This window comes from Pyrgilauda ruficollis, unplaced genomic scaffold, assembly GCF_017590135.1.
Source record: "Pyrgilauda ruficollis isolate IOZ18807 unplaced genomic scaffold, ASM1759013v1 scaffold44, whole genome shotgun sequence".
NCBI lineage: Eukaryota > Metazoa > Chordata > Aves > Passeriformes > Passeridae > Pyrgilauda > Pyrgilauda ruficollis.
Window position 1 is genome coordinate 1459513 of NW_024525934.1, and position 25495 is coordinate 1485007.

The 25495-nt window shown below is 38.4% G+C and overlaps 1 protein-coding gene across 3 annotated transcripts in view; it reads right to left on the reverse strand.

Annotated features, from left to right (window-relative positions):
- Nucleotides 1-622: 622 nt before the first annotated feature.
- ABCC4 (ATP binding cassette subfamily C member 4) overlaps nt 623-25495 on the reverse strand; it is a 141970-nt gene continuing 117097 nt past the window's right edge. The window contains exons 29-31 of one of the 3 annotated variants that reach the window (XM_041478285.1): nt 24318-24423; nt 9919-10053; nt 623-5087 (exon numbers count right to left, since the gene is read on the reverse strand). In XM_041478285.1, coding sequence (XP_041334219.1) covers nt 4980-5087; nt 9919-10053; nt 24318-24423 — 349 coding nt within the window. In that variant the 3' untranslated portion in view covers nt 623-4979. Of the gene's footprint in view, nt 5088-9918; nt 10054-24317; nt 24424-25495 lie in introns of those variants that run through there. The other 2 variants (XM_041478286.1, XM_041478287.1) reach the window with 2 other exon arrangements.

Here is a 25495-nt window from a genome sequence, read left to right on the forward strand (position 1 = left end):
GCTGCACTGAGGGATTACCAACAAATGCACATTTCATCCAGGACTAAAAATCCTGCATCAAGATAGCAGAGTGAAGTACTTGAGACAGTTGGAAGACACAGGAAAGAATTTCACATGATTTTTAGAAAAAAGCAGTTTCTGAGTGTCTTGCTAAATCAAGCAACAAACTCATCAGACAGAAGCACAGGATTGAGAGGTAACACCAGATTTTGGAGTTATGCTGTTAACCCACCTCACTTCTGCCCACTGACCTTACACATTTCCACTGTCCAGCCCAGTGAGCTTGCCAGTTGCTTTGGAAAGAGACCATACCCCGTCTGCACTGGTGCAACTTCAGTGGTTGTTCCATCACAATTTTTTAAAATCTATTTGCAATACTTTTCTACAATTAAAGCTAAAATCTTGGTAAATGTGATCTGAGAGATCTCAAACTGGAGAAATCTGGGAAAACCAAGATGGCATGTATTACTATGTTTTGTACCTCCAAGCGCATTTTTAGCTCTTGGGGCTACTGATGCCACTGAGAGGTGTTTTGAGATGTCAGACATGTCCTGACTTACCTCAGCCCCATAACTTCTGCCTTCAGCCACATATTTGCAATGACAACAGACTTAAGACAGGCTTCTGAGAAATGCCTTTTATTGTATGACAGCAGTTGTCACGTGAATGTCCACAAATGAAATCATTCCATAGTAATGCCAAAATCAAATTATTACAACAAATGCAAGAACCAAACCAAAACAAAACCAGAGTTAAAATGATGAAAAAGCAGCGCGCTGTTACACAGTGTAAAACACACACAGAAAGCCACATCTTCTGCAGAACTGTCATGCTCATCACCATTACAAGAAAGAAGTGATTTCAATTCCTTCCTCCCTCCTCCAAAAAAAAGTGCCAAATTTTGAAGTGAGATATTTCAAAGGGTCAGTTTAACAGCAAAAAAAAAAAAAAAAAAAAAAAAAAAAAAAAAAAAAAAAAAAAAAAAAAAAAAGCAAAAGCAGTATTCTGCTGGTTCTTTTTGCAATCTTATTTCACATATGTATTGGGAAAGCTGAAAGAAACCATCAATATTACTTAAGCAACCAGCATTACTGAGGCTGGTCAGAAAGTTCTCCCTCTTCCAAAGGGCAGTACAAATGGTATCACAAAGATTATGTCCATCTGGCAAATGGCGCGATTCACCAAAGAGAATTTTTGTCCTTAAAACAAACAAATAAGTAAAACATGAAATAATCTATCCTGGCAAACTGTGGCTTTGGAAATGCCAACATGTTCTGTCAGCTCACAGTGGTCTTTGGAGAAGGGGTGGAGCAAAGACATACCAAAACAAATGTGTGAAAAACAATTCTCAAGATCAGAAGTAGAGGCTGTTCCTAGATTTTTACACCTAAGAAACAATAGTTCTGTAACTGATCATTTTCAGTATTACAGTATAAAATTATATTTATTAGAAATAAGACTCCAGAATACTTTAAGGCACCTCATGGTGAAGAAATGTTTTAAAGGCTTGAATAACTCAGGAGACTGAGTTCTTTTTCCAAGATCCCCAGTAAGGTATGCAACTCAGAGTAACCTGCTTTGCTATTTCTAAATAAAGCACAACATTTTTCAAAATGGAAGTTTAAAGCTATTTAAATTTTTCTTTGTAAGGAAACATAAGACACCTTGATGGAAAGATAACGTATTCATTTAACAGACCAAGACTTTTACCACATGAAGGCCTTTTTCTTCCCCTGATCTGAGTTCTGCCATTCAGGTACACTGCACCTTTTTTACCCAACTAGAATGAAATGGGTCACTCAGTCTTAATCAACATCTGAGCAAACAGCTATCAACAATACCAGCAAAACCAGTTTCCTGAATAAAATATTTTTGTTGCTTTAAATCAAAAAGATGAAATAATGCCAATGACAGACATGAATGACTGGCTATCAGTTGTTCTACTCAGCAATTTATGGGTTTCAAGTGTGATTTTGTAGAAAATTTGTTTTGTCTTATATTGATATTTGATACCTACAGCAAGTAGTGTCCTGCCAAAACACGCAAAGAAGCAGAATCAGCATTTTCAGAGATACCTAACATTTTTGTGCACATTCAAAAAGCTACAGGATCAAATTAATTCTAGCTTATAGACTGATAGCTAGATCAGTCAGGGTCTCATACGAGTGAGTCTGCAGCAGCCAGCGTTTTGGAGTTCTGCTCTGAAATATAACTTACCATAGATTCATTTCAGAGCTGAAATGAACTAAAACTGTAATTATACCCTTGGTTTACGTGTGCAGATCTCCTTGGGTCTGATAAAAAAATATAAACTCGAGGTATGTATGGCCAGGAGAACTTACTATTCTCTTATAGTATCTAGAAGTCTCCATATTATACATCACATTTTTTTCTCCTATAAGAACTGTTTAAAAATAATAAGAATTCCATATTGTAGAACACAGACTCTGAATGTATTCACACTGCTTAAAAAAGAAGATAAACAAAGGAGCTAAACTCCCAACTCAATGAAGTGCACTGCCTTACTGGTCAGCTCACCATAGCTGTGTTTTGCACCACTCCAACGAGGTTTTTCCATGGCAAAGCTTGAGCAGAGTTTGGACAGGATCCACGGATCCTTGCCAAAAAGGCAGTTGTGGACAAGACCATGAAGTTGAACTTTCTTTACGCTACACAGTCCCCTAGAATTATCTAACATGACTCTACACATTTAAACTTTACATCTTCACTTACCTGTACAATGCAACCACTACTCTCACTCAGCTGCAGAACAACCCTATCCTTATTTCAGTCAATTTCAATGAAAAAGAAAACAACCACAGAACACACAGGATGGTAAGTGCGCTCTAGGACACTGTATAAGTGGACTGCAGCAGCTCAGAGAAGGGCCAAGCAACAGAGCAAGTGGATGTGGCTGGCGAGTTCTCAGAAGGGTCTGCCACAAGCACTGCACACATGAGCACATCCGTGCCACGTGGCTTGGTGGCTGGTAGCTGCCCCTGGCTGGCTGGTTTTTATTTTATCATCGGATGTAGCACAAGCTTCCTGCTGCTCATTGCCGTGTGAAGTTTGGTTCCAGTGATCTCAGTGGAACTTGTTACAGTGTAAGGTGCTACACACTGCAGGAGAAGGGCTAGGACTTGACAAAAAGGCTAGGGACAAAAGCATCTCATTTTCTAACTCCCCTCTAATGATTTTTAAGCACATTAAGAGGATGTTACCAGCAAGCACAGATGCCTGATGTTGGTTCCACAAGCTCCATAGGCCCCTGTCCCTCAGAAAGCTGGCTGGTGGCACGGCAGACACAATCCCCTCTCTCCTGGGATCTCAGAGCAGGACAGCAAGCCCCAGCGCAGGGAGGATGCTGTAACAGGGGAACAAGGATTCTGCCTCTCAGCATCAGGCTGGCTCCAAGCAGGAAGATGTCCAAGATGAGTGGTTGTGCTGAGGCACAGACTTTGGCCTCAATTTACTTCTCAGTAAGAAGTAACTTTGTATGTGACTAAACTGCATTCTGGTAGGACTGCTGGAAATGAGAAACATTCGCGTTTGCCTTACTTTCAGACCACTGGATGAACATTGGGTAAATAACACTTGTTACAAAGGCAATAGCAAGCATCTTCAGTATTTTTAAAAAAGCACAATATTTTCCGTGTCCTGAAGAAATCTTTTGCCTTTTAGTCTCTCCTGTGCCCTTTAAACAGCAGGATGAATAGATGTATTTTCTACTGGACCTCAAAGAATAGCTCACTAAATTTGAAAAAATCTGAAGCAGCACAGCACTTGCTTGGTTTATTTTTTAAACATGGGAGTAGTGCCTTTGTGTTGAAGTGCTTTGCTGAATCAGGACATAACTTATGAATATTGAACCCCTCTCTCACTGCATTCCTCTCTATCAGCAACAGCCATTCGAAACTACAGGTTGTATTTTCCTACTTATTCTGGCAGGATGGTAACTTCATACAGCTGAAGTTCGACAGAACCCCTGATGCAAAACTAAAGTTACATATTTTTAACATATATCTAATGAATTTGTTGTGTACCCTGCAGTTACAGCTTTGGCTTGAAGGCACAAATATTAAGGCACAATAAATGCAAATAATGTATACATTTCAATGTGTTGTGTTGAAGATAACTTTGTACTACACAGTATTTAGGTATAATGACATGTCATTCAAACATTTCCTCAAGTTATTTTAATACCTTTTTTCTTTGATAACCTGGGTAAAAAGAGGAATGTATGTTAAATTATTTAAATATTTCTTCAGTGCAAATATGGTAATTTTCTTCTGAAGTACAGAAGATTGAGATTGATTTTTCAGCATTTGGATTTTAGCAAAATAAAACTAATATTTACATTCATCTTGAACAGCATTATTTGAACTGTTTATTTAAAAAAAAAAAAAAAGTATATAGTACTTTTCTATCAAAATGAAAAAGTGTTTTTGGCTTCTTCAAGTTTTTTTCCTACCAGCCCGCATAGATACTTGTGACAGGTAGAAAGACAGTTCCTCTAGACAAGTGAGTTGCACACTACCAAATCTGCTGTTCAGACAGAGCTGTCATGCTAAAGAGACACAGAAAAAAAATTTGGTTTTGCTTGCTCTCAAAATATTTCTAAAAGAAAAAAGGACACATCCAATTATTTTACTAAGCTCCAAATAAGCACACTAGACCTGTTAGGTGTCCTGCACCTGTTTAAATAGAGATCTCTACCACATAACTTTCAAATAAAAACTGAATCTGCCTAATTTCCTTAGCAATACAAACATAATTAGTTGGAACGAAAAACATATTGCACTGAAATGAAAGAAACAGGGACAATATAAATTTTCTTCTCAGTATTAAATAGGAAGGATGTCCAGTGCAAAGAATTGCCCCCCTCCCTTTCCTCTCCCCTTGACACTTGCAAACACTGCCACTGAGTTTAGATGACCTCAGGTTTACATTCTACAGAGAACAGTTAAGGCAATGAGGAATCACAGTGCAGTTTCAGTTATGCATAATCCTGAGGAAGGATCCAAGGAGGAGTCTGTGGCAAGCTGACCATTCTGAACAACTTCTGGGTAATTCTTCCTGAAGTATACCTAGGAAAAATATTAGATACTATGAGTAATTATGTAACAAAGTCCATTTAGCTTCAAACAATATTTCTGCAGATAAATATAGTAGAGATAAATACATATCCTTAAGGAATCACAACAGGAACTTCAGGTTAGTGGCATTCAGTAAATGTACGTCACTGAAAAATTAGTAAAATTACTAGATGAACTCACAATAAAACAAAATGTGTGAAAAATCCCACACAACCTGTCGATCCCTCAAATTTTGTTAATTCAGATGAATAGATAAGACTTATCGCTTTACATTAAACTGATAAGTAAAATCATTTCACTAGCTCAAAACATGGAGATAAATTAAAAACAGGATGACAAAGAAGCTGTGAAATCTTGCGTCTGCACAAGGGTTTCTCATTTTCACACATAAAATGAACACAATGGATTTGGATGTTAAAATCAGGTTGTAATCCCTATATTTTACAAACTGTGATTGACAACCATTGAAACTTCGAAGTATATGTATGAAATATCCCAGCCTTTAATTTGTGCTGCAGAGCAGTTATAGGGCCTATAGAAATGTGATCTCTGGATAGTGAACCACAATAATGAAAGAAGAAGCAAAAGCTTTAACAATGACTCAACCAAGCAACTTCTCTAAAACGTAAGATGATACCAAATAATAGGACAGTTCTTTGCCAAGCCTTTGAGTTCCTGAATTCTACCAATTTCTAGCTCAACTAGAAGAGATACAGGTTTCCTGATAAATGTATAATCAGAACATAAAGGAAATGAAATGCTGTCAAGTTTCACTGTTCCACAATCATCAGTTTTTAGCAGCTGTATCATATCTCTGTTCCTTGACAGATGCGCATAACAAAATGAAATAATGTCAAGACTTGTGTGCTCTTATCTAAAAATGTGTTGGGTGAAAAAGGACTTCAAATGCAATTTTTTTTTTCAAAGAAGAATGTGAAAAGTTTTGTTTGAGTCTTTAAAAACAGAAAATACACTATCTTTCTGAAGCTGACACGTGTCACGAGTTAGGTCTCATAGTCAGACTGCTTTGAGTACAGCTTATGAAACATTTCTGCAATTTATATTTAAGAGTCTTGTCAACAAAGGTCAGTTTGTTTGATAATAACGTCCTTTTCATATACATGAATGTAAGACACATGGGATAAAAAAGAAATAGTCATTCTACAAAAATGTTCCTGTAAGTACCACTGTCATCTTTTGTGCACTCACTAATGCAGGGTATATGCATTTTTACAAGTTTCAAAGAATATTAAAATCTGATTTGAATCAACAGAAGAATTGGGAGTCCTGTTAAGAGACATTCCTCAGTAACCAGTCACAATCGGATGCAACAGAGGGAAGTTAATGAGGCTGCTGACTGCACACAGGCTGCAGACGGCAGCCTCAGCACTGCCATCCCATTCCTGGCTTAAAACATAAAACTTTGGCATACTTTTAATGCAGCTTTTGAATGCGATTTTTTTAAATGGAAAGCTAATAGAAAACCTTGGCACATTACTAGAGATGTAATGAAATGGCAGCTGCTTTTCAACTGTCTCATTGCAATTCTTCCCCTAAGCCCAATCCCTCAAGATATTAAATGCCCAAGTCTTTATATAAGTTTCTTCCAGTGCCAACAGAGCTGCAACCTTTTTAAAAGTAATCACTGAGGTGAGGTAACACCTAGTATTTTAATATTTACACACCTGTCATAGCTTTAAAGTAAAATAAAACAACTCTTATTTTTCCCTCAAAGTACTCAAACCTGACTGACAGAAACCCATCCCCATCCTGATGCCACCAAAGCCTGCAGAAAAGCCTCTCTCAACACTGCCAAGAGCAGGGAGAACACACCAACTTCTGTTTATCTGAATAACTGAGCACTTTTATTTTTTTCTTTTCTCACTGCTTGATGATTATTTCTCTGTTTCCCACAGGATTTTCTCCTAGCAGCTTCTTGTAAACCAAGAAAAGATAGTAACAGTCTCACGATGTAAGTATAACTCAGCTGCCATCAGGCTCATAGGCTGTTTGATGCATACTCAGCAGTATCCAATTTGAGTTGTGCCTGTGTTGTTCTCTTTGACATTTCCACAAAAAATGGGGATACTCAGTGACCAAGTGAGCCGTACAATAGCAACTGGATCAATTTGGAAGCCTGTGCTAAGGGTCCAGCAATAGCTCAGTCTTGCAATGCTTCGCTAAGAGCCCATGAGATTTTTTAAAAATTATGTTTCTTAAATATGTCCAAGTTAGTCTTCCCAATTTAAGATGTGTAGTACTTCCTAATTTGCACTTAAAGGAGATATGCAAAATCAGTACTTTTCCAGAAAATGCATTTGAAGTTTCAGCTTACTGAAAGAAAATCTTGGTACAAGTTTGTGTTGTACAGGTCCAAACTGAAATAAATCAAGATTCAGGTCCAAAATGCAACAAATCAAATAATCATTGCCAAAGCATAGCCACATTCCAAACCATTTTCCTTAGCAACCCACTGCAATGCTTTTTGAAAACTATGTATGTATGTCGTATTACCATTTCTTTTTATGTGCAGCATGCTGTTTTCCAAAAACAGAAAGAAAGCTGTTCTTCATAAAAACAGTTCTTAGTAACCACAGTAGGAATGTGGGAAACCAACAGCAATACATGCAGCAGACTCAGTAGTGTAAAAAGAAAAGCCATTGGAATCAGCTCTTCTGACTAAGCGACTTCTCTGAAAGTATGCATGAAGCACAAGGGACAGCAACAACAAACCCCTGAATTGTCCAAGTCCTTCAAACAGAAGGAACTGTAACTCTGCTTCTGGGTAGCTGCTGACTGGAGATACAGTCTCTTGATTCCCATATTTTTGGTCCGAGTGTGGATAAGCACCATGCTTTGCATTCTTGGCAGATGCTAAAGCTTGTATCTGCCTTCTAGCCTGGGAGTTAGCAAACTTTTTCATCAAACCACATTTCAGCAGAGACTGGTTCCTGGATCTCTTCCCTTCCTGTACAAAATCGCATAACATTGATGTGGTAACTGCAGATGACTATATGGGCAAGTAACATCAGGCAATTATTTTTATACATTTTGAATCATCTTTGAATGCAATTGTGCAACTGGGGAAGGCTCCAGGGAAGGAAGGAATGACAGCATGACATAGCTAAATTTCTACAGATGACAGCTGGACAGCCTCACCTCTTGTCTGTCCAAGGCGCAAGCCTTAGGAAGCTGGCCTTCACTTTACAGACAAACAATGGTCACATGAATTTGAAGCTACCCTTTTAAATATCATTTATATAACCTCCAGATTGTCATGCACATACCACAGAAAACATGGCTAACCCATTCCCTTCTAATAAGAAAATGAATGAAGCTACACTGCAGCAATGGAAGAAGACAGCAGAACTTGTAACACAGCTTAGTTCAAGACAAAACTCTTTCCTCAGTTCTGCAATTTGTGCCACACAGGAATTTATAGTGTACGCTCTTAGCTACAGTGCTTTACTTGAAAAACTCTTTAAAAAATAAAATCTGAGAACATGAACAGACAGAAATCTCTTCCCTAAACTTCAAAAAGTCCAGTAAAATAGCATCCAGATGTGAGCACACGACCTCCATGACAGCACTACTTTTCCTTTTTTATCGAACTTGCTGGAAATACATCTTTTTTTTTTACTGGAAAATAGTCAAACACCTACCATTTTGTTTCCTGCCTTTGTGTGTTGTTCCCTGTCTACTGGTTTTTTGTTTCCCCAGGTAGCAGTTTAGACTTTGTGCTCCTCTAGCTCTGCTCCACGCATCCAGCAACTTGAGGAAAGGAAAGCATAAAGGCTGAAGAGCTTTGCCTCTCGCCTGTAAAATGCTCTCTTAGGTTGTTACCTGCTTGAGACCAGTGCCTTACTTGCATGCTGAAAGCACAGTTACATGGGTTCCAAAGCGAGCTGCTGCCAGTGTCAGCTGGAGCAATGCTGAAACTTTGGCACTGAGGGAATTAAAATCCTCAGCTGGCACTGAGGGAATTAGAATCTTGCTCTGGACGACCTGTGTGGTAGATTATCAAGAAAAAAGCATGCAAGCAAGCCAAAGCTAGTCAAAGAGATCCTCAATCACAGGTCATTCTTTTTTATCTTCTTATCTCTGCTTCAGCTTTCCATCAGAGAAGTGGAGACGATACAGCCTCACCTCACAGGCATATTATGAAAACGAATCCATTGATGTCTCTTAAACACTTTGATTGCCAGAGGAATGCCCACAATTACATTAATAATTCTGTACTCTGAGTAGGATTTGAATTGTTCAAAATCAGGCACAGAGCCTTGCAGGGAACAAGGAGGCGACAAAACATTCAACAGCTCTTTCTTAGCTGAGCCCTGCTCATCTTTGGTGCAGAACAGAGAGCCAGGGTACAAGAATGAAGTAAGGGAACGCACAACAGAAGGAATGTGATCAAACCCTCAGGGATCACAGCATGGTCACAGGCACTGAGCCTCAACTAAAATCTGAGGGACCCTTTAAAAAACAGAGACATAACATATAAATGTTTGATTCTGCAGCCCTAACGTGTTTTCCACAGCAAGTTGAGATCAATGCCCAGCACAAGTGAGTATGTCCTATATTATTTACACTTACTGTTTTGTGTACACACAAAAGGATGCAAGAAATCCAGTCTTTCAACTTAGGCCATATAAATACATGTATCATTTGGAAGTCTGTGTATATCCCACTGAAAATTATGGCTTTGCCTTGCAAAACTGACAGATCCTTTAGTGGAAGGCTTACTGCAATGAACACTGAATATGCTAACTTCAGATAAACAAACTGCAGAGACAAACTTAATTATCTCTTCTTCTGAAATTACCCGTTTTGCTGTTTCAATCAGAGAAGCCGCTTCAGTCTTGCCCACTTGTTGCACCATTTTGTAAAATAAGCTGTCTTGTTCTTGCAGCAAAATGTAAGGCTCACCGTATTCTTTCAGTCTTCCCGCATCTAAAACCTATTAAATCAGCAGAAACCAATGTATTAACATAACAAAATTAAAAACTAAATGTTAGAGACTAGAAACCAAATGTAGGCAACTACAGGCAAGGGGGAAATGTATACATTTTTAGTGCTAATATGAATTTTGTACCCTGAAAATGAATTCTGTCCTCTTCAAACTAGTACAGCACCTTCTCAGTTTACAGACCTGTTGTACAATTTTAGAGTGCCCTACAGCCATTCCACCTATAGGAATCCAACATGAAGTTATGCAGAATATGGAAATACAATGTTTGTGCAGCCAACAAAGCAGATTATAAGATTCATTGTGTAAGAAGGAAACAAAGAGGTCCAAAATGGGCTCTGAAGTAAACAGCTGTGGGTAAAAACCACGCAATAACCACCAAGACGGTTAAGGGAGAATAAGTAGATCTTTTGAATTAGAGGTGAAGGTGTAATTAAAGAAAATGAGGGTGTTGCTGAAAAGATAAACAATTCCTTGCATCAGTTTTTGCCAACTATGTATTAGAAAGATATTTAAACCTGACCCTATTCTTTCCACACAAAGAAAAGATCAGATGCCACCATGGACACAGGTACCCAAAAAGAGAGGAAGGGAGAAAGAAAGAACAACAAAGAAATTAAATAAGCATTAAGTCAATAATCCACAGAGAATATACACAGTCAAAAATATAGGAAAATATTAAGAATTAGCTGATTGAATCTCTAAGAAACTGTTTTCAGACTAGTGACTTCATTTAAGGACTGCATGGCAGCAAACATTGAACTTTTATTTCTAAAAGCCTTTACAGGATTAATTCAAGGAAATTTTAGACTAGCATATATATTTTGATTATTAAGACACCAAATTAATTGAAACAGTCATTAAAACAAAAGAAGACACACGGATCACAGGTAGAATTCATTCTCTGCAACTTTAGCAATCACATATCTGATATAATTTTTAATGCACCAGAAGAAAACTAAGGAAAAATAGTTTATACGGATTTCCAGAAAGATTTCTGGTGTAACTAAACAACCATGCTGCAAAGAACAAAGCTTTTCAAAAACCAGGACAGAAAACAGGAGATTTGAATTAAACAGTGCAGCTTTCTTTGTAGAAAGCTGAACAGGTAGGAACTGGTGGTAAGCATATTGTTCTGGCATAGGTGGTAGCTACTTATGTTAATCATCAGAAAAAAGAGGTGTCAGAGAAGTGACAAACCTGCAAATGACACAAAAATGTGCAGATAATAATAGACCAGAGGTTCAGATACACCTTACTAACCTACGAGAATGAGAAACACAATAGCAGGGAAAAGCCAATATTGACAAATGAATGCACTCAAATACTTAACTGGCTTATAAATTAATGGTATTGACTCAAGAAAGAGATTTAGGTTTTAGTCTACAAGTTCAGTACTTTACGCTATGAGTAGGAGTAATGGAGTTTAAAAAAAAAAAGGGAAAGAATTTATGTGTGAAAACAATTCAGAAAATATTTTTGCTCTTATATAAATAGAAAAACTGAATACACAGGCGTGCTATTGACAAAGATATTGCCACAACAAAAGGACTTCAAGGACTCATAACTCAAGCTATAACTGTGGTGTACATACTTGTGAGAAAAAAAGAAAGATCTAAAAAAATGGAGCTGTTGATTTCAGGAAAGAAATGAGTAAAAGGTATTGTGAGGACAACTTCCAAAGTAAGAAAAATAGTGTGCAAACTTCTGTTTGAAAGAACCTCCAACAAGCCTGGAGATAAATTCAGAGTCCTGTGAGGAAACTTTCAAACGTGTCTTTGCCTGTGCAGCTGCATAAAACCAAACATCCTGATGGCCAAGGGCCTGGACCAAGCAGCCTGGACTCCAGTAAATGACATAGGCCACAGGAAGGGGCACAGCTGAGCTGACCCCTTTGCCTGCACCAGTGTGAAAATACTGCACTGCCAAGATCACTGCCGACTTGTTTGACACCAGAGACCCAGCACCAGGGAAAAGAGACCCACTCCTTCCCTTCCGGTTCAATCAAGTGCATGGCATTTGAATGGAAAATAACTCAGACAACAAACAGCAGCATAATTACATCTAATTTTATGAACTGTATGCACAGAAACCTACAAGAAGATATTTGCTATTTTCAAAAGCTCTTAACTTAGAGAACCCAACCTATATTATGAATTTCCTTTGCAAGTGATTTCCAGTATGGTTTGGAATTGCATCTGAAGAAAGTGCTCATAGAAAAATCTGAAATATTAGTAATATTGCACAGCACAACCTACAGTCACTTAATACATGCAGTATTTCACCTACTGTACTTACTCACATGCTGACTTTTCAATGTGCTTAATCCTATCCTATTTACTCTGAATATTTAACGATTGATTATACACATAATTTTTATCACAAGCTTTTTAAAGCCATTGTATGTCATAGTTAAGGACAGCTTCCTTAAAAACGCAATAAATTATCTTCTACAATTCAACATTTAAATCAGGGTGCCACAGCATAGAGCATCTCTGTCACCTGTAAGTAGAGTTTTCTCAGCATAGCACTAGATTATGCAAACACTCCTTAAGAAAGGAAACAAAAAGCATTTTCATAAAATGTGTCTCTTACTAGTAAAGAACTGCAATAGACAAGTAGAGCATTTAAAAAAATGATATTACTGAAGTATTAAAATTTCAATATTAATTTTGCAAATATCTGAAACAACCACAAACATAGACAATCTTTCCCCTCCAGAGAACCTGGGGAAAGAGAAAAAATTATTCTTCCTTGGCAAGTTTTAACCAGTCAGGTCCAGAAGATGAACGGATTGAGTGAGCAATTTCTGTCTGGAGAAACTCCATCTACATTTTAAACAAATCATTAACCTACTCATAGCCTTTCTTTGGGAATAAAACCCAAACCTGTGTTTTAAAGATAGACAGAATAGCCACAGAAAAATAAGCTCTGTTACTTTTAAGAAAAAAAATCTGAAATGAAAAATGAAGAATGATACTGAACAGACAATATAATTCTTACAAGTCAGGAACACTATAAACCCTGTTCACCAAGGAAAACCACTTTCTACTAAGTGCTGTCATCCATGAGACAATGGAGAAAGTTTAAGCTGGTTTACTTGATAGTTATACATATATATATTTATATATTTATTAAAAAGCACTTAGACAAAGAGATAGGTACTCTTCTTTGAAGAAATGTGCGCTGATAAGATTTACATAAATAAATAGGTACTTTGGCTAAGGCTTTGCATACTCTTACTCACTGACTCCAAGCCAAATTAAAATCATTAGGACTTCAAAAAGCCAGCTAATCATTCAGGAAAGGTGGAATCTGGTGTTTACCAGCTACATATTTTCCGATCAACTTGCAACGCTTATCACTGCACAATACAAGAGAATCGAACCCAGATGCGTCCCAAGGCAGTTGTACCAGTGGAACTTGATACAGAAGAGCCAGAGAAGCTTGTAGCTGGTGAAATCAGATCGGCAGGGAGATTGTGAAGGACACACACAGGAGCACTTGACTCTGAATCAGACCTGAATTTCATCACAGACTGCAGTGCAGATATTGAGAGAGGGGTTTTGTGCAAATCACTCAACTTTTCAGCTCCTCGCTCTGACTCTTTGTAAAATACACGAAATAAAGACTTCTGTGGGAGCTAACTGCCTGTGAAATACTTGGACAGCCCAGAGTGAAATAAAAACAAACACAAAAGAGTTATATAAACCCAAAGTGGTCATATGTAAACCAGGGCCAGATTCTCCACCCTCTTGCACTGGCAGCTTCTTTTACCTTGCCTGCACTGTTCTTGCCTTTGTAGTACCACCTTTATGACTTCAACAGGATTGTCTCATTTGAAAGAGTAATTCCAACAGTACAAAATTTACAAAATTGGCTGCTGGCAATCATACAAAAGAAAACATGCAGGAAAATTGCTGTTCAATGGAATTTGCTTACTTCCCTGAGAATGGTGAAAACACCTTTACTTATAGCTATCCACATTAGCATTACTCAAGCAGCGATACAGAGACATGTTAAGTTCAAACAGGGCTCAAATAATGTATTACTCGTGAGTAAAATCCTCACATGCCATCTAATTCTATTTCACCTAGTGTTTCATCCTGGTTGAATAGTCTGGGGCAGTGACTGCCCATCTGAGTTGTGATCTTTCCAGAAGGTTAAGAACCATATTGGTAGAAGATAACATAGTTTTGAACAGCACTTTGTTTGAATTTGGGGCACAGAGTAACACAGAAAGGGGATGATTAAAACATGACAGGGAAGGACAGAGAAACAGAAAAGAAGTGTTTGATCTTGACCTGCAATATCCAACATGAGAAGATTATTAGCCATTTAAATGTGTTTATGTTAACTCTAACTAGCACAGGAGTATTTGCCTATGCCACAAAAATGTTGCTGAACTAAATTTGGGTAAGATTTGAGCACTACATTTTGCCTCAGCTGTAACCTACCAGGGGATCTAACCCCACTTTGCCTAGGTCCCTCCCTAAACCCCCAAGCTTTGCAGCATTTCCATCCCATAGCTTCATAATTTAATGTATTAACCAAGACAAAAAAGCAAGGGAAGGAAGACAAAAAGTAAAACATAAAATGGTGAAAAAGGAGTCAGGAAATCCATTTCACCACAAAAAGAGAAAAACAAAACAATGAATGAGGATATTATGTCAAGATAGTTGAGTTTCCAGCAGAAACCTAGGCAACAGAGCCAGGAGAACACCTTTTCTCCTTGACGATTCTTCAAATAATCTATATTGTTCTGTTCCACATGACTTTGAAGAAGCCAATTCTCATTTTGTAAGTGAATTTTACAATCTTCTTTGCAGATTAATATATGTAAAAGAAGTGTCATTGGCCACAGAGAAAGAACAAGGGCCTTCTAAAACACTGTAACAAACACCATGTACTTACAGCTATCCTTAGACACAAAAACCAAAGTTCTAAATCCTGTGTTTTCCAACTTTCAGCAACAAAAGCAGACAAACCAAGAGAACAATAGTTATAAAACATTCTGAGAAAAAAAAAAACAATCCAAGGTTGGAAGTGTTCAGCAACAGAGGAGGGGGGCATGGGAATTTATTTCAATTATTATTGAGGAATGACTAGTATTCTTATTCACGTTCATATTCACCATTAAGCTAGAGGGGAAATGGGACATTTAAGAGTTGATCATAAATGTTTTTATTTCCTATTCAAAAGGAAAATAATTCAGGGAAATTATCTCCTTGGGAATACATCTGATTTAATTTAGACTTGGAGAAGACATCACCAAACAAAAAAATCATTATTAAAGTTCAAAACTCTGCTAGGAGTACAACTTTGAACAATGTTTTCCTCAGAGAGCATACATCAAGATGATCTTCAACAAAGTCCTGGGAAGAGGAGAATATTCAGGAGATGCTTCTGGTTACATCATATTATAAGAAATATATTCACCCAAGACAATACATAGCTTTGTGGGAAAGAGTCAGCAGCCTGTACTCCAGTTGGCATTAAGTTCAGATGCAAGCATGTTCTGTCTCTTCTGTCTCATCATGGTTTGTCAAAACAGATCAGAAACATGCACATACTTCTCTGAGGAATCATTTATAAATATCAACCTATCTAAACATGTTTGTGAACATTGAAGCACATTCAGAAGGCTGCAAATATCTCAGAATACTCAGAAACCATTTTAAAAGGTTTTTTCCTTTTCTTTTGAAAGTTTCCTCTCTTTTTTAAAATTATTTTTGGTGGTGGAGCTTTGGTTGGTAATTTCTTGGGTTTTTTTTTTTGTTTTGATTTTTCTTAAGCCTTCAGGTTTATTCAAAACATTTCCCATGCTCCTTCAGAGTTCCTACACAAATTATTCTACCAGTACCTCCAGACAAATTTGGCGTCAAATAATGCATATTTCATGTAGCATGCACATGAACAGAGCAGAGCAAAGCTGGGAATTCACCTTCTTATAATCTGAATCATTATTTTCAGATTTTCCAAATAACTCACCTCAACAGAGTTTAACTTTGCTGTAACAATGCCAGACTTGCCATTGGTCACTGGGATTTGACATGTACCCCCTTATCCCTTTTCTGTTTCACAGAAAAGGCAAGTTTAGACATCTTGTTCTGTAATCAGAAAAAGTGGGTTTCTTTAAACTGAAATTTTTCTTTGGCTGTAACTTAGCGGGAATTCAGCATGCAGCACTGCCTGGTGAATTGGTTCACACAGGTTTTCTTTAGGCTCTTTGCAGAGATTAAAAAAAAATCTACCTTCTTTTCTTCCAACTGATGGCATGCCGTGCACTGCAAGCTGGATGGAATGTCGTGGGGACAAAAATACCAACAACATATGTAGTAATGAGACTTATTCTAGTGATGATCCCCTGATATGAACTGCTGCTGTGTCTCGTTGAAGAACTCTGTTAACCACACACTGCAGATGTCTCTGGTATGGCAGAGTTTCCTCACCTCCAAACATCTGATATAACAGTGTAAGTCCAACCTTTGCTTCAGAGGGTATGAAGGGGCCTCCTGCCAGTTCTTACCAGCAGCTGACAAAAACCCGCATGTGCTGACAAAACTCCCCCTTGGTCAATCAGTAATGACTGCTTCCATCACTGCAAAGCCACATTTCTCAACTGGGATTGCAGAATGGCTCAAATGTGGCCCTGAAGTGATATGAGATATACTTCAGTTCAAAAAATCACACTCTTTAATAAGGCTTTTGAGGGTCTTAGAAAGGTAGATAAGCTACCAGGATATTATATTTTTCAAGAGGTTAAGGAATGTTGTTGCAGATGACTGAGCATGTCTCCTGGTTTTATCAGTTTCTGATGACAATGAACTTGTGGCTCAGCTGCCATAGAGAGTTTCACCTTATCAGAAACTCTCTGCTCAGGGCACCAGCCACCAGCATGACCTATGCTAATCTGCTTTTAAACAATAATACAGTATTTCTGAGCAAGAAAAATCATTCTCTAAAGATGTGTTAGTATTTTTAGTACAGTCTAGATTCCATACCATTGTCTTTAAAGAAATATGATACAACCATCCTGTTCTTACACTGATGGAAACACCTTCACACACAAATGCCTGACAGAATGAGAGATCAAAGTTCATCAAACATTGGCTTCACTTCCTGCAGAAATTCAAATTCAAATTCTTTGTTTAAATGCTTCCAGCTGAAGTACTGCCTCAATAATTACTTGTTTTATTTAGGCAAAAGAAGAATCTTGTTGGGCAGCCCTCTTGAAATGGGAGCAGCTTTTAAGAACTAAAGATGCCAATGTTTTAGAGAAGTGTGGCTTAAAACTGGCAAAGAGAACAAGAACTCTAGTGTATTTTCAAGCTCTTCAGGATTTTGACTTAATTTTAGAGGCAGATAGATGTGACATTCACAACTATCACAGACACTCCGTTTCAGCTGACAAGACCTGCTCTGATACAGGACATAGCTCAGTATCTTATGCAAAACCTGGCCTAAACACCAACACAGAATCTTCTCTTAATGGTAAAGATGCATATATTACTCAACTTTTAAAGCAATGTCTTCACTGCTGGTATTTGTGGAATTCAATACATTCCAAGAAAGAAAACAGAAGGATTTTGTTTTCTCTTCTGGTTTGGTAAACATCAACCCAATTTCAGAAGATTTGGGAACACTGGAAACTGCCTTTGTTCAGAATCAAAACTGACCATTTCTGAAAAATTATTTGCTAAATTCTTAGCTCTTACAGAAACTCTGGAAGTCTTGAGTTAACAAAAGAAAGGAGAAACCTAATGGTTTCCAGGCCCTCTGCTCTCCATGCAGGTCCCCTTCTATGAGTACCCTTCATATTCTTGCCTTCATGTTTCCTTACTCAAGAGACTTTGGTCCCAGAATTCAGTGGGAATCTTTCTTAGGCTGAATAAAAACAAGAATGAATTTAGTTCTAATGTTCTTTAGTCCACATTTTCAAGACAGAGGCTGAGTCAAAAAAGGAGCTTTATTAGTGTTTGTTCCTTCTGAATTATGACAGCCAGTGCACCAGTATGAATTTAACAACTTTACTGCAGATTACTGGATTCAGACTTACAATGTACTTTAAGGTTTTTATGAAGAATTAGATGCTTAGTTGCAAAAATTTGGCATCCCTTCTAGCTACTATAATCCATTAAGCTCCTTTTACATTCTTTAACAGAATAGACTTCAATAGCACAAGCATAATATCCAATAATATTTCACCACACTCCAGATACTGGGCTCACAGAAGGTCAAATCTGCTTCCACCTTTCTGTTACAGAATGAAAAAAAATACCCATTTTATACCCATCCAGTTGTCCTGCTTTAGAATTTTGAAGGAAGTCATAAAATCCTTATTTTCAAAAATTTTCATATTCTATCATCCCAGGCTCCAGGAATATTTATGGTCTCATCAACTGACCTCTCTTAGACATCCCGAGCACTTGAGGGCCAGTGTCTGACAGTGGGCAGCTTTCCAGCAAGGAAACACTCTGACATGGACACACTGAAGACCAGAGAGTCACGACAATGGTGGGACACAGCTTTCAAAAAGAACTGTTCTACAACCAGGATTGCACATTCTGTGTCTGGTGACTTAACATAATACACCCTAAACAGAATGTTGAGATTTGCTGTAAAACACATTCATTTTCCAGCAGTGATATTTAAATAAGTGCAAAAGAAAGCCACCTAAAGAAGAGTCAGCAGACCATAGCTTTTCTGACTAACTCAGTATTACTAAATTAAGTGTACCACCACTACTTTCCCGAGTTCTCCACATCTCCATCTGAAGCTGGGCCGCTGCAGTGAAAGCTCACACAAAGGTTATCAGTAGGACAGATGAGGCTTCCCCACTGCTCTAAGAGCTCTGCTTCTCACTGGGCTGCAGATTCAGACTCCCTTTTGCTATCCTCTCATGACTCTTGCACTTCTGGCAACACTTCAAAAGGAAGGGCTTAACCTGGCTACCCTGGGTACACAGGAGGACACCTGGGAATGGGGAGCATTGCATCCAGACCCCTTTAGACAGAGCACAGATTTCTCAACTTCCTGGAATAATGCTGTCATCCCCATGGTAAGGAAGGGCAGTATGGCCATCACCACCTTGTTCACTTAGATGTCTATCACCACTGTCTCGTCTCCACCTGGATGGATGAAGGATATTAATGTGCAATACTGGGTCAGATATCGGAACTCCAGCGAGAGACAAGCGCTCAGACCTTGCCTGCTGCACAGCACTTTCTATACAGCTGTAGGTGACAGCCTTCTCAGCACGCACCACGCCGCCTGGATCTCTCTCTCTCTTTGATTCCAAGACGTTTATACTTACTCTTGGTGGACTGATTGCTCTGCTGAAGTTAGACATCTACAGCGCAGGAAACACAGTTCCTGATTTGTGAGGCCCAGATGTTCCTCCATGGCAAACACAACACCAGAAAAATGAGAATAATGAATGAGGGAGGCGTACCGGAAAGATGTGGGAAGTCATTTTCTATTGACCAAAAAAAACAACTCGGGTCTGGCTGTGAAGTGCATTGTATTGTTATCCTGAATATTAGTCATTTCAGAATGTAACCACAACAGGTTTTCCCATAAATAAATCAAATCTCTTCCCATGATTCTCTCATCAAAAACTTCCTATTTGAATGACAGTTTTTAATTACTAGATCAAGTTCTGCTTGCATAAAGAGTTTCCATTTCAAAGAAGTATTACACTGATATGAAAACTCTCTGGAGAAACATCCTTGTCATTGAAAAGTGCACAAGTTTTGACTCTGTGGCTTTCCTCTGGAGAGGCCACAGCATAGTATATACAGCAAACAACTCCATCAGGTTCTTGCCAGATGCATATACTTTATTTGCTACTGAACCAGTACGCCCCTGGGTGAGCCTCAATTTCTGTATGCCTCTTTTTTCCCCTCTGTAAAAACAGAGTTTCTAAAAAGCATTTCTCAGCCTGGAGAAGGAAGCAGAGAAGAGGGGGAGAAAGGGGTGACAGGGATTTTATAAGATACCCCTGGAAGTCTTGGGAGTTGTGCCCACTGGCTGCCACAAGCTTGAGATGTAGTTTACATAAAAGGCCTTTGCCCTCTATGGTGAGCTTGGGACAGGAAATCAGCTGTTGAGGTGGTGGGGAAGCTACAAGGAATGAGGGACCAATGAAGCAAGCCTGAGCTGAGCTTCTGCCAGCATTTGCCATTACAGAAGGGGTAACTGCAGCTTTCATCCTACCCTCCCCCTTCTGCCAGGCAGCAGAGTGCCTACCTGTGCCAAAGAGCTAAAACGGGTACTGCTAGCACCTGATGGGAAGAGTTACAACTTGGCTTCTCAAAGTAATGAAGGAAAAGGAATGAGAAAGTGTCCTATTAGATGCTGGAGCAGCACAGAGGGAAGAAAAAAAAAGAAGCTTGAAAACCGCTGGATTATAATTTTATGGTAGTATTATTTGATGGGCTGACTTAACAAGTCTTTCCAACTTTGGTTCCAAAGATTGTATGGATACTTCCCTATCTCACCCAGGTGTTTGAAGTTTAATTAATTAATGTTTATAAAGAGCGTTACAATTTCCAGATGAAAGGTCCTATGCAAGTGCAATGTAGTATTACTCATTGAGGCGATTGGGTTAGAGAGTATCACGTTACACAATACAGCTCTTCCCTCAATGATTTCAAGCGTTTGAAGTTCTGATAAAATGTGTTTATCACCAAGACAGATATAATGGAAATACTCTTAAGGCGTGACCTGGATTATGAAAGCAGAGGTATGGTTTTGGGAATGGAACAAACGAGAATTAAAACAACTCCTGGGGCCAGATTTGTCTACAGTTGTATAAAATATATTCTGTTCTTCCTTTTTTCCCTCCCTGAGTAGGCTTTTCTTCTCTTCTAAAATAGAACCTGTTATTACGACGGGTGTGAGTAGACATGCAACAGTTCACGTTCAGTTCCTATTTCCATACTCATCCAACTTGACATTTTCTCATGACTTTCTCAAAATTATTTTCTGTTCTAATTTTTTTTTAATGTCTGGATTAACCCTAAAGGCAAACAGTTTCTTTTTGGAAAGTTCTGCTTTAACCAGTAATCAAATGGAATTACATCACAAACTCATGGACAATGCCAAGCTGAAGACTGCAGCCAAGACACTCAAGACATGATGACCAGTTTTGACCCCCCAGTACAAGAAAAAGCAAGGCAAATTTGAGCAAGCTTGAAATAGGGATACCAGGGTGGTCAGTGAACTGGAACACCTACGAGGAGAGGCTGATGGAGCAGGGCGAGTTCACCCTGGAGAACTGATGGCTCCAGGGGACTTAACAGCAACCTTCCCATAAAACAAAGAAGTTACTGAGAAGACAGAAGGCTCTTTAGTGAGATACACAGTGGGAAAACAAGGAACAATTGCCATAAAAGGAAGAAAGGCTTTCACTGGAATATCAGGAGAAAAAAGATTTAACGACTAAGATAACTAAGCATTGGAGCAGCTAGCCCAGAGACTGTAGAATCTCCATTTCTCAAACTTTTCAAGACTCAAATGGAAAAAGTCCTGAGAAACCTGATGTGAAATTAGTGCTGACCCTGCTTAGAGCAGGAGGTTCCTTTCAATCTGACTCAATGGGAAAGGAGGAAAGCCCAGGTGATGGTCCACTTGTTCAGGAGTGGGCTTGAACATTCGTGATTGATTTAAGAGAGCTAAACAAGTTTGCCCAAAATTTGTTGGAAAAATAAATTATTCATTATTTGTCAAAAGACAATTGTTCTCAATTGACTGCCAGGTTTTATCTTTGTTCTTCCTTCACTTTCTAAAAAACTTATCACGATAGCAAACAACACAGATTTGGGATGGCTTATAAATAAGGCATTATTGCACCTCTCTCAATTAAAAGAGAAACAAACCCAGGATTTTTAATAATACCAGGTACTTTCTTTGTGCATTTCTGCCTCTTGAAAAAGAATCTACATCAAGTTAAATTTGTGAATTACTAAAACATACCATTGACTAAGCAAATTACAGAACACACTAAAAGCTTTCTTTAGGTAAGTCTCAATTTTTGCGATACTGAGGTAAATAATTAATTTTCCAGGAATGCTGATTTTATTAATAGCCCTTATTAATGAATAGTTAAGTCTTCTAGAGGAATATTCTTATTCTTGGCATTTTAAATGTTTTTTTAAAAAAATTCTGCTTTATTCCTACTAGGAGTTAAATGCCCAAGTACACCAAGTAATTAAGTGTAACAGAAGCACACCTGCCATAACTCTGATCATTCTAAATATGAGATCATGATTCCGATTTGCCCCTAAACATAATCAATAACTGAGTCAGGATGTCAAGAAAAGGATTGTTATGAAGTTACATGTCAGTTTCCCCCTTTTTTTTAAATCAGGCTTCTCACCCTCCTGCCTCCCCCAGTTTACAGAAATCTGTAAGATCAAAATGGAGCAATGCAGAAAGATGAAAAATATTTTGAAGTTACTACTGACTGCAGACGCAAAGACACATCTTGCAAATCTCTATCTTAATACTCTAAAGAGGCAAAAAGCATTAAAGACTACTAGACAATTAGGATACCAGAAATCTTAATAGTGATGAAACTGAAACAACATAAGGGTAAGAATAACGCATGGACACTTAAAATGCAATAGAGTAGCTATGTAGTTGGCAATTATCCCGAGTAGTTTGGGCAAAAGGGTGATTTTTATGCTTTGCTCCAAAAATTTTTGGCAAAAAAAGTAAATAAAACTCTTCATTTTCACTGCAACTTCATGACATTAAAGGTAAACTAGGAAAACATCTTTGTGGAGAGAGCATTCTGTGCCTAACATGTTAATGGTAGTTAATGAACCAAAACCCACAGAAATCCCTTTGGACAGCTAACAAACACACACAGCTATTAATTAGGTCACAGTTGTTTCCTCACAAATCTTTTGTTCATTTCAGTTGTAGAAAACACCAACATATCCATTAGACCTGTGGGGAGGTATTCACCAGAGAAGAAAATATTTATTTATTACACATTAAATGCTTGCAATTACATGACTACTTATGGCAGTTCTGCTGGTTTCTCTCTTTGTAAGTAAACTGTAATCACTGAGCTCACAATCTATTCTATTCCTCAGAACACCACTCACCTCAGCAGACGGAATTGTTTTATTTTGTGTAGTTCAGGCAACTACTCTACCCAATCAGAGATTTTAAATGTTTTGAACATCCAGTAAAAAAAACCAAAAAAAAAAAAAAAAAAAAAAAAAAAAAAAAAAGAAAAAAAAAAAAAAAGAAAAAAGAAAAACCAATTCTGTTTCACTTTCGTAAGACAGAAGCTGAGAGGTATTTTTTAAGGTTACCACCAAGAGGTGAAGGTTAATTTCTGCTTGAAGTCCAGTTAAATTTGAGTTCCACCTACGAACACAGTTTGCCCTCTATGCCAGTTATTTCATTAACCAGCTGTGAAGATGATGTTTGCAAAGAGCTCGTGTTCTTACTGCAGGAAATTGTAAAACTGCAGGCTGCACGTTATGTCAAGGACACAAACCAGGTGGATTTCCTGAGAGCCCAGGGAACACCACTGCCTTTATGAAAATAATCAGCAACAATTTCCTAATTTCTATGCATGTGCAATGCACTGTGGGGCAGACAAGCTGGCAGATACGGTGTAACATTCCTCTCTTGGGAGCAAGGATGGCAGAGGCTGATGCTTTGGTAGTGGTCCATCTTCTCTGTTTGAACCTTGCTTTGGAAAGCTGGCCATGTTCATTACCTCACCAGTCTAGTTGTACTTCTCCCATCACTACCTTTGCCCCAGGGCAGCTGCTGTCTCCTTGCCTCCATGTCTCCTGCCCCAGAACCTGCACCACCTCCTCCTCACACACCCCACACCAACTACTGCCACTGCCTCCCTCGGCCCAGGAGAGTGCATTAATACACCTGCCTGAACCCAGCTGACTGTCCAGAACCCATGGGTGTGACTTCATGGGCTCCCAGAACTGGCTGAGCTAATTTGCTCAGGTCTCCTGCTGCACCTCACCTGCAGTGGGTTCATGTCTTGCAGGATGGAAAGCACAAGGGTACAGAAAGCAAGAATTCTTTTCAAGTCATTACATCTACAGTTTTATGAGTTGTGAGTTACAGTAGCTAGAATAATGAAGTTAACTTGGATAAGCCTAACATACGACTTATACTCCTACCCACTTACAGATCAAAATTTAAGAAGAGTCAGTAACATTATTCTTCAGGAAAGAAAAATAAAGCGAAGCAGTTAACTGTCTTACCATAATCCTATCACTGTCAATAATGGTGTTCAAGCGGTGTGCAATGGTCAGCACTGTGCAGTGAGCAAAGGTCTCACGGATCGTCTTTTGAATGAACTCATCTGTTCTGAAACACAGCAAGAGCAATGCAGACAAAAATAAGATGTTTGCATGGATAACTGAATGGCAGGCAGGTTTCATGACTTCATCAAACACGACTGGATAGAAGGACATATGTTTCTAAAGTTATTACAGCGCTTCTTCCTCTTGTTATACCAGATGACTTGGAGGCGTATCATGAAACACACTCAAAAATTTACCCTTTCATACCTCATGAGGAAAGGGTTTCTTCTTTTTAAGTAGAGCAAAAGGCTTCATTTCAGGAGACTAATTTCTCAGACTTCGATAACAGAAAAGGGAAAATTCTGCAGATTCAGATAGTTCTACTGATTTCTACACCAAAAAAAAAAAAAACCAAACACCATTGTTGTTCTCTTTCAAGATTTAGATTGTGCAAGCAGTGAAGAAAAGCTGGTCAAAGTACATATCCCTCATTGCAAATCATCTGAAGAACAAACACAAGGCAGCCTAGAACTAAGGTTCTTGATTTCAAATGCAAAAAAAGATTAATTAGAGGAGATGGCTGGTAAAATAAAATAGTACTGGAATAGCTTGAGAACTTGAATACTGAAAAAAACCAAAACTTGGCCATACCCTGTAAATCAAAAGCATTAACTGGAGCGCACAACCCAAGGAAAGAGATAGAAGATTTCAAGTTAAGAGTGAGCCTACTGTATGAATTAACCACCACCTAAGAAAAGGACAGCAGAAGGAAACATAAGACTTGTAAAGAATGAAAACTAAGCTAGAGCACACTGAAGTACAGGGCTGAAGTGAAAACTGTCACAAAAAAAGTTGAGAACTGTGAAAAGGAAATAAAATTATACTGATAGGTAGTTAAGACACTAGAATGTTCATTAGCCATGTAAATGAGCAGTAAGGCAAAAGATGGACAATACTGATGGAACTGGAGCTTACTGAAGTAACTAACTGTACAAGAGAAGCACTGACACCACCTAACCTAGAGGACACCAGTCAGGCTTATACATGGAGATCTCTACAGTCCTCTCTTAAGTCATTGAAAGGGAAGAGGCATGGCTGGAAGGGGAATCTGAGAACCTGGATTAGGCAGCCATCCG